Raw genomic sequence first — 10,510 nt, 5'->3', positions numbered from 1 at the left:
GTAATTTTGGACAACATTTTGTTTTCTAAATTTTACATTTTATTAGGACACAGCAGCTAGTAGAAGTAATTCACTACCTTAAGTATCACTGCAGAATACAACAGCACTGAGTGAGAAGCTATTACTCATACAGGCATTGGTAATGGGTGGATCATATGGCACGGTAATGAGTCATTGGAGTGAGGAGAGGTGTGCGAGCCATGAGAAAGAATCTTGCTTGCCAGTCATTAGGTGGAGGAACCAAATACATTCAGGTTTGAAATTGAGAATTTCTTTATTAAATAATATTAATTCTTAAGATCCACTTTTGGCATAGTAAATGCTAGGAGGAGCTCACAGGTTACTAAAACTTCGATACTACTATAACACTATGGAGTAAATCAAGTAAATTAGCAAACAAATGAAAATCATTCTGCTACAGGTCACACTCAAATAACTGTGAACTTAAGCGAAGATTTCTGCTGCACCCTAATCCCGTCAGTCTGCGGTAGGGTGTAATCTGAGTCTATTCTCTGTGCTGCGTAACTGTGCCTTCGACTTTTAGTAACTTCTGTGATGAAATGTTCCAACTATTTAATTGTAAACTGTTTTACTGTATTGGTAATAAATGTGTCATTATGGGATACAGGGACTTATTTCAAATAGATTGGCTAACCACACTCCAGAATTATAGACACACAGGTCACCTGCTTGCACCTTTAAATGAATCCAACATTCTTCGAAAACTGCTTTAAGGGACTACATCGTTGAGAGATCTGTAAGGTAACGGTTAACTAACGCATCTAACTAAAATTTGTACACTGAAGGGCATGTGATAAGACTTTACCGTCGAAACTAATAACTCCTCACATTGCCCCTAATGAGTAAATACTTCCTGTTAAACAGGCAGCCGTGGTTCAAATCAAATACCGACATTTGCGAATGCTGCGGAACAGTATCTCAGGATCCTTGCAGTTATAACTTTGGTCTTTGTCACAAGACAGTGTGGTGAAACTGTCATTCGTGGCTGAGAAACTGCGTATATTTGCAATTGGTGATTAGGGAAGAAAGAAATTCAGAGAAGATGAAGTTTCAATACAAGGAAGAACATCCGTTTGAGAAAAGAAAAGCTGAAGGAGAGAAAATACGCCGAAAATATCCGGACAGAGTTCCTGTAAGTAATAATGTTTTTGTCTCCAAAAATTCTGTAGATATTTGTTGCAGTTGTTTGATGGTCGCTCGAAAACTGTGCAAGTAGACTCACTTACTACAATAATTAGATTAAGATACAGTTAAACTGTTGATACTTGTATAGGGTTTATGGAGCTTGACATTTCAAAGGAATTTTCCTTCCAGTCGCCCGCTCTTCCGAGTATTAGAATTATTTATCGTGAAACATTTCGTCTATTTTACTTTTGTTTTGTATTTGAGCACTGTATTTCATTACCACAATGAATTTACTTTGTTGTATTGTGAAGGACGGAACGATCCAGCCTAACACAGTTTCTAGTATTCAAGACGGGAAGAAACACTTTTGAAAATAAAGACGGTTGTTTTGTTTTACCTGCCCCAGAAAATCTGGTATTTCAGGCTGTTTGACTTTTTGAGAGTTCAGTACCAGTCTCATAGTTACTGTGTAAACGCTGACGTTAGCACAGTGGCACTACGGAATGGTAAAAGCCCCCCCCCCCCCCTTTCTGTTTCAGAGCTAAAAAGTGTGTTGTTACAAACTTACTTCCAGTTTAATAATGGGCCTCACTCTGTTTCGTCGTTTGTATTAATTTAGTTGATTATATTGTTCCGTGAACAGTAGGCCTAATGAAGGAACACAGTCATGGATGAAAGAAAGGAGATGACGAATCGATCAACAAAGAGAAGTAGCAGCCAATAACGACTTGTGCAAGACAGTTAGCTTGCCACGAAACTGCTGTGCCAAATTGCTACTTCGGCAGTCTAAAATCAGCGGAATGAAGTTACCAAGAAGCCCAGTACTTATAAAGATAACGCTACTTTCTCAGTTTGATATTAATATCTCGGAGCTAATAACTGGGGCATCCAGTGCGCAAGTCTTGGCGAGTCTATTGTATTTAATTTACTTTATTTTTGATTTATAAGTACACGAAAAATAAACTGTTATACCTGCAGGTTTGTGAGGTGATTCAGATGTTATGGGTGGGGGAGGGCTTGCAAAAATGTCTTTATTTCTGGCTTGATCTTGTATTTTCAGTGCTCAAAACGGTGGGCAGTGAAGTGCTTATTGTCCTTGTATTCCCCACTATAGTCTTTCTTTGTGATGGTTAAGTATGTTGCTGTTGTTTTTATGGTTTTCTTCAGTGTGAAGACTAGTTTGATGCAGTTCTCGGATGAGTTATATAAAAAGTAAGCTACCTATTTTTTCAGGTTATTGTGGAGAAGGCACCAAAAGCAAGGATTGGTGATCTAGATAAGAAAAAATACCTTGTCCCTTCAGATCTTACAGTTGGACAGTTTTATTTTCTTATAAGAAAAAGGATTCATTTGAGACCTGAGGATGCACTCTTCTTCTTTGTAAACAATGTGATACCGCCAACAAGTGCTACCATGGGGTCATTGTATCAGGTAAGGGTGATTACTCATAATATTACATATTTGCAAACCTGGAAAACGTCATTGTTGCCCATTTACAGTACCATATTTCTATAGTGATGCTTCTGTTGCCCATTTACAGTACTCTACTTCTGGAGATATTTTAGTAAATTGTTGAGATTAGAAAGGGAGAACAGGTGCCCAACTTCTTTGTTGAATTGTGAATGATGGTATGAAATGCAGTTGCATCTCCTATTATCACAGATGTGTGTAATAGTTAAGATCCAGGCTGCTTGTTCTTAAAGCAGTGCAAATGCTCTTATAAGTTTACCTGCAGGATATTTTTGTCTTTTTTTCCCCCCTGTATTTATAGGTAAAATTGTACAACAAATGGTACTTGTGATCACAGAGTTTGGGGAGCTGAATGTGCATTGAAGCTGAAGTTATGAGTCAGTGATATTTTTCCAAGGACACACACTTGATTTCTGTGGTTGATTTGCACATGAAGTAAAGTTTAAGATTCATGTTCATATATTTCATGCTTACTGTTAGCTCTTTTTTTTTTTAAGTAGTGACACTTCAGTTTTGTACATTCACATTGTAATATGTTTTGTGAAAGATTGCATCATATGGAAATACATGAAGTGTGTCAATTGACAGGGGGCTGTTAAGAAGTGGAGCCATAGATGTCCATATGTCTGTAAAGGGACTGGAACAAAGTAGGAATTTAAACCTTGCGTACATAAAATTGTCACATGATTATAACAATACACATTCCTTCCTCTTTCCCAGAAATTTTAGGGTTTATTTTCAGGTAATAGGCACCTACATATTATCTCTCAGAGGTCTAGGACCTACATTTGAGAAACTGTAAAATAATTTAAGTAAAGAAAGTTTCTTATTTGTGATCGCTGAATAATTAGCAGGTCATTTAATTTCATTTGCTTTTTTTTAACAAGAAAATTGAGTGTTTAAAAATAAATGAAGTTTTCTTTGCTTCAAATGATGCTGTTCTTAACAATTTGAATTAGTCTTCGCTACTGAAAAATAACCTGGCCTCTTTCGTTCTGGCAAATGGTATTTTTCAGTTTCTTTTCTTTGAGTAGCTGTTAATAGTCATTACTCCTGTAAGCTTCTTCTCTCCAAGAGTGTGTTGTAAAATAATATTGTCAGAAATCTGAGTGGATGTAGCATATATAGCTATTGTGATTGAGGAGTTCTGTGGCTTTGCCATGCAAGTAATAAGATTTTTCCTTCAGCAAGGTAATGAGGCTGAACAGCTATCTTTTATACCCTTAATGTATAGCTCTGTGCTCTCTCTCTCTAGCGAGCTAGCTATTTCTTTACATTAGATTGTATTATGATGAAAAATACTGTATCATTGTGGTATTTCTCTGGATGAACAAATAAATAGGTGTGTAACTTGCTGCTGAAAGTTTTGCAGGGATTATTAAGGTAATATATAATAATTTAAATCATACATCTAATATACATTTACTTTTTGTTTCATTATTATGGCCTGTCAAATAAAATATTATTAAAATGAAACAAATGATGGATCATTTAGTGTTAACTCTTTTTTCAGAGCATTTGGCTTTCATTTGGTAATAGTCTAGTTTAGGTTCAGTGAAGTACTTACAGAGAATATCAACAAACTCCACTGGTACACACTACAAGAGAGGTGTTGTGCATTACGGAGAGGCTTACTATCAAAATTTCGAGAGAGTACTGCCTGGGTAGAGTCGGATAACATATTACTTCCTCCCACATATGCCTTGTGAATGGCCGCAACAAGAAATTCAGGAAATTTGAGCTAATATAGAGGCTTACCAACAGTGATTCTTCCCACATGCCATTCGCAAACAGAACAGGGGAGGGGGGGGGGGGGGAAATCAGTTGGTGGTTCCAGATATATCCTCCATCACATACTGTCAAGTGGCTTGTGGAGTATTGATGTAGACATAAATGTATTTCATGCAGCAATGTTTTCAACACTCGCTGTGTGGTATGGTAGGAAGGAAAGAGGGTGTGTCTGCTGCTAGGTCTATGCAGCCAATGAGAGAGCAGCAGATAGACAACACATTCCAAAGGAATAATGTCACATTTCCATATCAGTACATCACAATTTCCAAAATCATAACACAATTGAATGAAACTGGCAAATATTTTGACAATGAAGATAATAAATTTAATTCCTGCTTGTTTCACTCACAGCAGTTTAAGTTGTGCTATTAGGTCCCAGTCTAACCACATATTTGGGGGGGGGGGGGGGGCAGACAAATATTTATGACAACAGTGGAGAAGTGAATTCTTCTATTCCAATGCTAGAAAGTTATTTTCTTGGCTTTCATTTGTTATGTGGAAGTATCATCCCACTGGCTATGTGAAACTGGTGTGTTACCAACCTATGAACAGTGAGAAAAACTGCTGTGACTGCCCCTGGCCCTGACCTATAAATAATTTAGCCCTTTCATTCCCAAACTGTGTACAGAAGGCAGGAAATGAGGCTCTGGTGGAACAAAGTTGTGAGGATGCGGCACAAGTCACACTTGGATATCTCAGTTGGTTGAGCACGTGCCTGCGAAGGCCAAAGATACCAGGTTTGAGTCACAGTCTGGCACACAGTTTTAATCTGCTAAGAAGTTTGAAATTAGTGCACACTCCACGGCAGAGTGAAAATTTGTTCTGGAACACTGATATATTTTCTCTGGGCAAAACCAAAATTCATACTGCGTGGAAGCCCAGTTGATATTTATAGTATCTAATGCATTTCCAGCAAGTTTGTAAGTATCCAGAGATTAAATATTGTATATGGTTGTCTTAGTAACTGGGGAAAACTGTTATTTTGAATTGTAGGTAAACAAATTTGATTTTTGGAAATTACATTTTTGTTTGGCATTGTGATTTCTTTTACTGATCAAATGTTACGTTGTTTGTTATAGTTATGTGACATATGTATCTTTTCTTTAACTTCTAATTGTATACTCCCTTGTTTCTTAGACCGTTTATAATTTGTGGTATAAAGCTTGTTTGATTAGTTGGTTATTTCGATTGTGATCTTGCTATGTTATTGTTTGCAACAAGGATTCAAAATTAATCTTAAATAGTTGAATGTTGTGGAGTGAAATGGGGGATGCTGAATCAAGTATTAAATTTTTGCAACTGTTGGGTGTCAGGGGAATACTGTGAATGACGTCTGTGGCAGTGATATGAAATGGACAAAGGTGTCATGACAACATTCTTCTGACATGTGGAGATGTCGTAGGGATAATTTGTGGTGGCGTATCAGGTGCAGAATTTTATTTGAGAAGTCAGGATTCAATCTTTGTTTTTAGTTATGTTTGACAAAGTTTTTGTTTTCAGTCCTCAGTTAAATATGCCATGCATGAGACTGGTGTTCCTGAAAGTATGGTAATGATTGGTTTACATTCTGTGAGTGCTGTGTGGTGAATCCATTAACTAGGTACCAGGGGTGAAGTGGAAGTAGACGAGTTGTCCTTTGAAAAGACGAAGGTGGTTGGGGGCATAAAGTTGTTATTGGTGTTGCAACTTTTGAGGCCATTGTTTCTGTTGGGGATTGTGATGATGTTTTTTCATATTGTTAAAAATCGCAGTAACTGTGTTTTGACTTCATGAATGCAAGAGTATGTAGCACAGGAGTGTACCTTCATGGCAGACAGGTTTGCTTCATATAACGGGTTGGGCAGTAGGGGGATATATAATCACTTTGATGTGAACCATAATATTTAATTAAAGGCTATGAAACTGGGGCCTGTACTAACACTCTTGAGGGACATTGGAGGAAGGGGGGGCGTGTCATCTTGATGAGTACTGTTGATAGAAAATTATTCCACAGAAGTACCATATTTTTCAGGTGTTTTTGAAGTTAACAGGCAAAATATATGGGACCCATCCAGGTCTTTCAGGTTAAACTGTATAGCTCAACTGATGTTGATACTGTCTTCTGCTAGTTTTCATAATTTTTTCCCTCACTCAAGTCTAAATTGTAATAACCAGGCAGAGATTTGAAATCCACTCCTTCCTAATGCAAGTCCAGTACTTTAATCACTGTGCCACCTTACTCAGTTTTTATTGTGATAGGATGGTTGACTGAAATAATATGCTGTGTTGAATTTTGTAGCAATATGGCATATTTGAGCTGTGTGTATCCTATTTTTTTTAGGGATAGGTAGCTCTTAATGTGTTGGGGTAAGAATGAGGACAATGTGCAATATTTTCATCTTGGCTGCACTTCTGTGATCAGACAGTAAGGGACATACCAGCCTGATTGGTATCTCTGCAGTGATGTTTTAAAACTGTCAATACTGTGTTAACTAGTACCACACCTCATATTAAATGGGTTTGCTTTTTATTAAAAAGCACTGTGCCAAACATCTGAAGTTGTTGAGACACTCTACTTATATTGTGGCATGAAACAGAGAAATGAAATAAAAGATATATGAAATCCACTCTGACCAGGGGTGACGTATTTTGAATTTAACCTATTTTAGGTGGTAATTTGGATGATGATTGTATTCTTTTTGTCCACAGCATATTATTGTATCAGCCCGTATGACAAGCTCCTGCAAGTTGGTTAATGTGAAATACGCACACCATACCATGTGTTTGCTCTCTTTGCACACCACTTGAATCTTAGCCTTAAGAGATGCAGCTACTTCCAGTACATAATGTGTTCTTTAATCATATTTTATTGTAGGCAAGTTTGGTCTTCACAAAGAAAAAAAATTAATGTTTTTGTTTGCAGGAACATCATGAAGAAGACTGCTTTTTGTACATTGCATACAGTGATGAGAATGTGTATGGCTTTTGATGCAAGGCCGTTATTCTTACCAGCATGCGAAAACGTGTAAGATCTGCTGTAATGAGAGCTTATGGCTGGTTGGAGTTGCATATTCTACAGAAAAGTATTATAGCAGCAAATTTAAAAACATATTCCCTTGACTAACTTTAGCAGGACTGATACTGCATATTACATTTTATATCAATGTAGAATTTTTTAAATAGATCGTAGCAAGGAATCTGTGTTTTTTTTTTTATTTTCTGGGAAACTGTGCAGACACTGCATTTTTAGAAGCTACAAGCATTTTAACAGAAAGTAGAAGTTTTATTATCCTTTTACTGTAGGCTATTTGGATTGAAATTATGACTTGTGTTTTTTGCACAGTGGGTTTGTGTTGGCCAATACTATCTGTTATTGTTTTATAAATTATGGAACACAGTAACTATTCAGTATGTATTACAGACTTCCTTTATGCCTTTAATGTAGCAGTTCCAACTATCTCCCAGAGGAGTTGTAAATTTTTATTGTATATAGTGTACCAACAAATCTCCATTGAGTCTGCAAAGTATTCTGTGTAAAAGTTATGTACATTGTATTCAAGAAACACCTGTACAGTAAGTACTGTAGCCAAGTTTACCTTTTGATAAACTGCAGACACCGTAAGTGGTGAAGTATACCATGCAGATGATTGTGGTATTTTTATCATCTCATTTATGATGAAAATGATATTTTGTGTGTAGTAGATGTTCTCATTCCATTATGTGTTATATTGTATCTAACATTAGATTGTACATATTTTATTATTGTGCGGTTTATTGGTTGCTAATGCTTCTTAATGATAAAAAAAACAACTAAAATTCAGATGGAGGGTTTTCAACAGTTTGAGTTCTATATTAATCCTTGTAATAATTCACAAAATGTGTTTTGTCTTCTGCATCAGATGATCACTGATAACACTGATGATGTCTCCTCGGTATAGCTCTGCTGTGTGTCTCCTGAGAATGCAGCTGTCTAGCATTTATTCAGTTCCCATGACGAGCAATCCTGCCATTTGTATAGAGGAATGGTGTAATTTTCATTCATGTTTAACTACGTGATATTTAGGGGAGATATTTCCTCTTACTACTTGCTAAGTTGAACAATTATGCCATAACTTTATGCTTTGTACATATCTGTATGCAAGATCGATGTGGAACCTAGACTAGCTGAGAATATTGAGTGAGTGACAAAAGCAGTCTGCTGTATTTTTGGATAACAATATACTGTGAGCTATAGTAAATAAATTTGTTTGTCGAATTATACTATAATGACTGACTTAATCAGAATCAAAACTACCCTTTATGTATCCATAAGATCCAAGTAAAAATTTTCTAAATGTACCCAATATTCTGTCTCCCTCTCTCTGTGTGTGTGTATGTGACAAAAATAATTATATTTGCATTGCATTGTAGCTTGAGAAGCTATTTTATATAAGAATATAATAAATTAGACTATATGATTGTCTCATAAATTTCACACCTTTGTCTGCTCTACAATTATGAGATGTTCAAATGTATGTGCGAATTCCTAAGGGACCAAACTGCTGCGGTCATCGGTCCCTTGACTTACTACTTAAACTAACTTATGCTAAGAACAACACACTCGCCCATGCCCGATGGGGGACTTGAACCTCCGGCGGGAGGGCTACAATTATCAGCAGTGTTTCACTTGCCACACAGTACATTAATGTTCATTTTGCCTAGTAAACTACTGTGCACAAAAAATTAATAAAATATGATAAGGTTCAGCTGTGAGGCAATTTAAAAATTATTTGGATAAATTATGCCAACATGGAATCTGATACATAATATTGCATATTTGATAGATGCAGAAAGCAATGTTAATTTTTCTGTGCCCTACGAAGATATTAGTTAGTTCCATGTACCAAAGATAATTTGAATGTCATGATGTAATGTGGTGGAATGAGTTGTTGAACAGATTGCTACATTGTCTCTCAGTGGAACGTATGATCTTTAAGTGCCTTGAAGGTAATGGCTGTTTCACAACAGATAAAAACATACATTTATAATAAGAACTAGGTGAACTGCAAATGAAAGGGAAAAATCTGTCAACAAGGTACAAATTAGTAAGTTTTCTGTTAAGATCATGGATTGAGGTACATAGTAATCAGTTAATAATGAAGTAGCCAGTCATTTTTATAGGACTTTTGGAGTATGACTATCTTTCTTGCTCAGTTAGAAAACCTCAGACCTCCCATGTGTTATGTCCACCAAGGACACTTCTTGTTTAACTTTTCATTTGCTGAAAACTGCCATCATAAGACTCTGTACCTAAAATTGAAATCTGCCATCACGAGACTGTGTACCAAAAATTTTTCTCCTTTCTTATGCTACTTTTAATACTTGGTTTGGAGATGCCTTATGTCCTCTTTTCAAGAGAAACTTATGCTATAGGTATCTGTCGTAACACAGCCCTATTTGACACATTTACTTATGAGCTCCAACACTACTTTCATGTCAGCTTTTTAGGTAATCAGTTTCAGTTAACACACATATAGAACAGCCATTATTATTGCTTAATTTGAAAATCTTAATTAGCTGTTGATGAGTTTGCTCTTGCATATATCATAAGAACAAAATTCACCCTCTGAATGGTGCTGTGGTTTTGTCTACATTTTACATTATTTTATTTGTTACAAATTTTTCATCTACCTAAATTTTATAGTTTATTACCATTTTAGTCAATTTATTTATTGCGTAATATAGTCGGTAAAATAACTGGAAGTGGTTTCTGCTTATTAAGCCAGCAAAATATTAGTGCTGAACAGAATAATTATACTCCAATAATCTCCTTTTGTGGGGTACACTATAAATTGCTTGTACTATTGTGCTCTAAAGTATCTGAATGACCTGAATTGTGTTCTGCCTGATTCGTATGTGAACCACATAATATATCTTTCTTCCGTGTGCTCTAATATTTTTTTGGTTTAGTCATTTGACTATATGAAATGGTTACTATGAGAGACAACTAGAGAACATTGTCCTGGATGGCAATCAATCCAGATGCAAATTAATACCACACTAATGCTTGTAAATTCAAATGTGTTACAATAAATGACATTTCAAAAAGCAATCAGCTTGAAATTATACAATGAAAACTTTTGTT

At 36.0% G+C, this 10,510-nt stretch overlaps 1 protein-coding gene across 1 annotated transcript; it reads left to right on the top strand.

Moving 5' to 3' along the window:
* Positions 1-951: 951 nt before the first annotated feature.
* On the top strand, positions 952-8,646 carry LOC124723196 (gamma-aminobutyric acid receptor-associated protein). Its single transcript, XM_047248390.1, has 3 exons — positions 952-1,153; positions 2,380-2,577; positions 7,310-8,646. The coding sequence occupies exons 1-3, from the start codon at positions 1,064-1,066 to the stop codon at positions 7,373-7,375; spliced, it is 354 nt and encodes a 117-aa protein (XP_047104346.1). The 5' UTR covers positions 952-1,063; the 3' UTR covers positions 7,376-8,646.
* The last annotated feature ends 1,864 nt before the right edge of the window (positions 8,647-10,510 follow it).

This window comes from Schistocerca piceifrons, chromosome X (genome assembly GCF_021461385.2).
Source record: "Schistocerca piceifrons isolate TAMUIC-IGC-003096 chromosome X, iqSchPice1.1, whole genome shotgun sequence".
Classification (NCBI taxonomy): domain Eukaryota; kingdom Metazoa; phylum Arthropoda; class Insecta; order Orthoptera; family Acrididae; genus Schistocerca; species Schistocerca piceifrons.
This window is presented reverse-complemented; position numbering and strand designations above follow the sequence as displayed.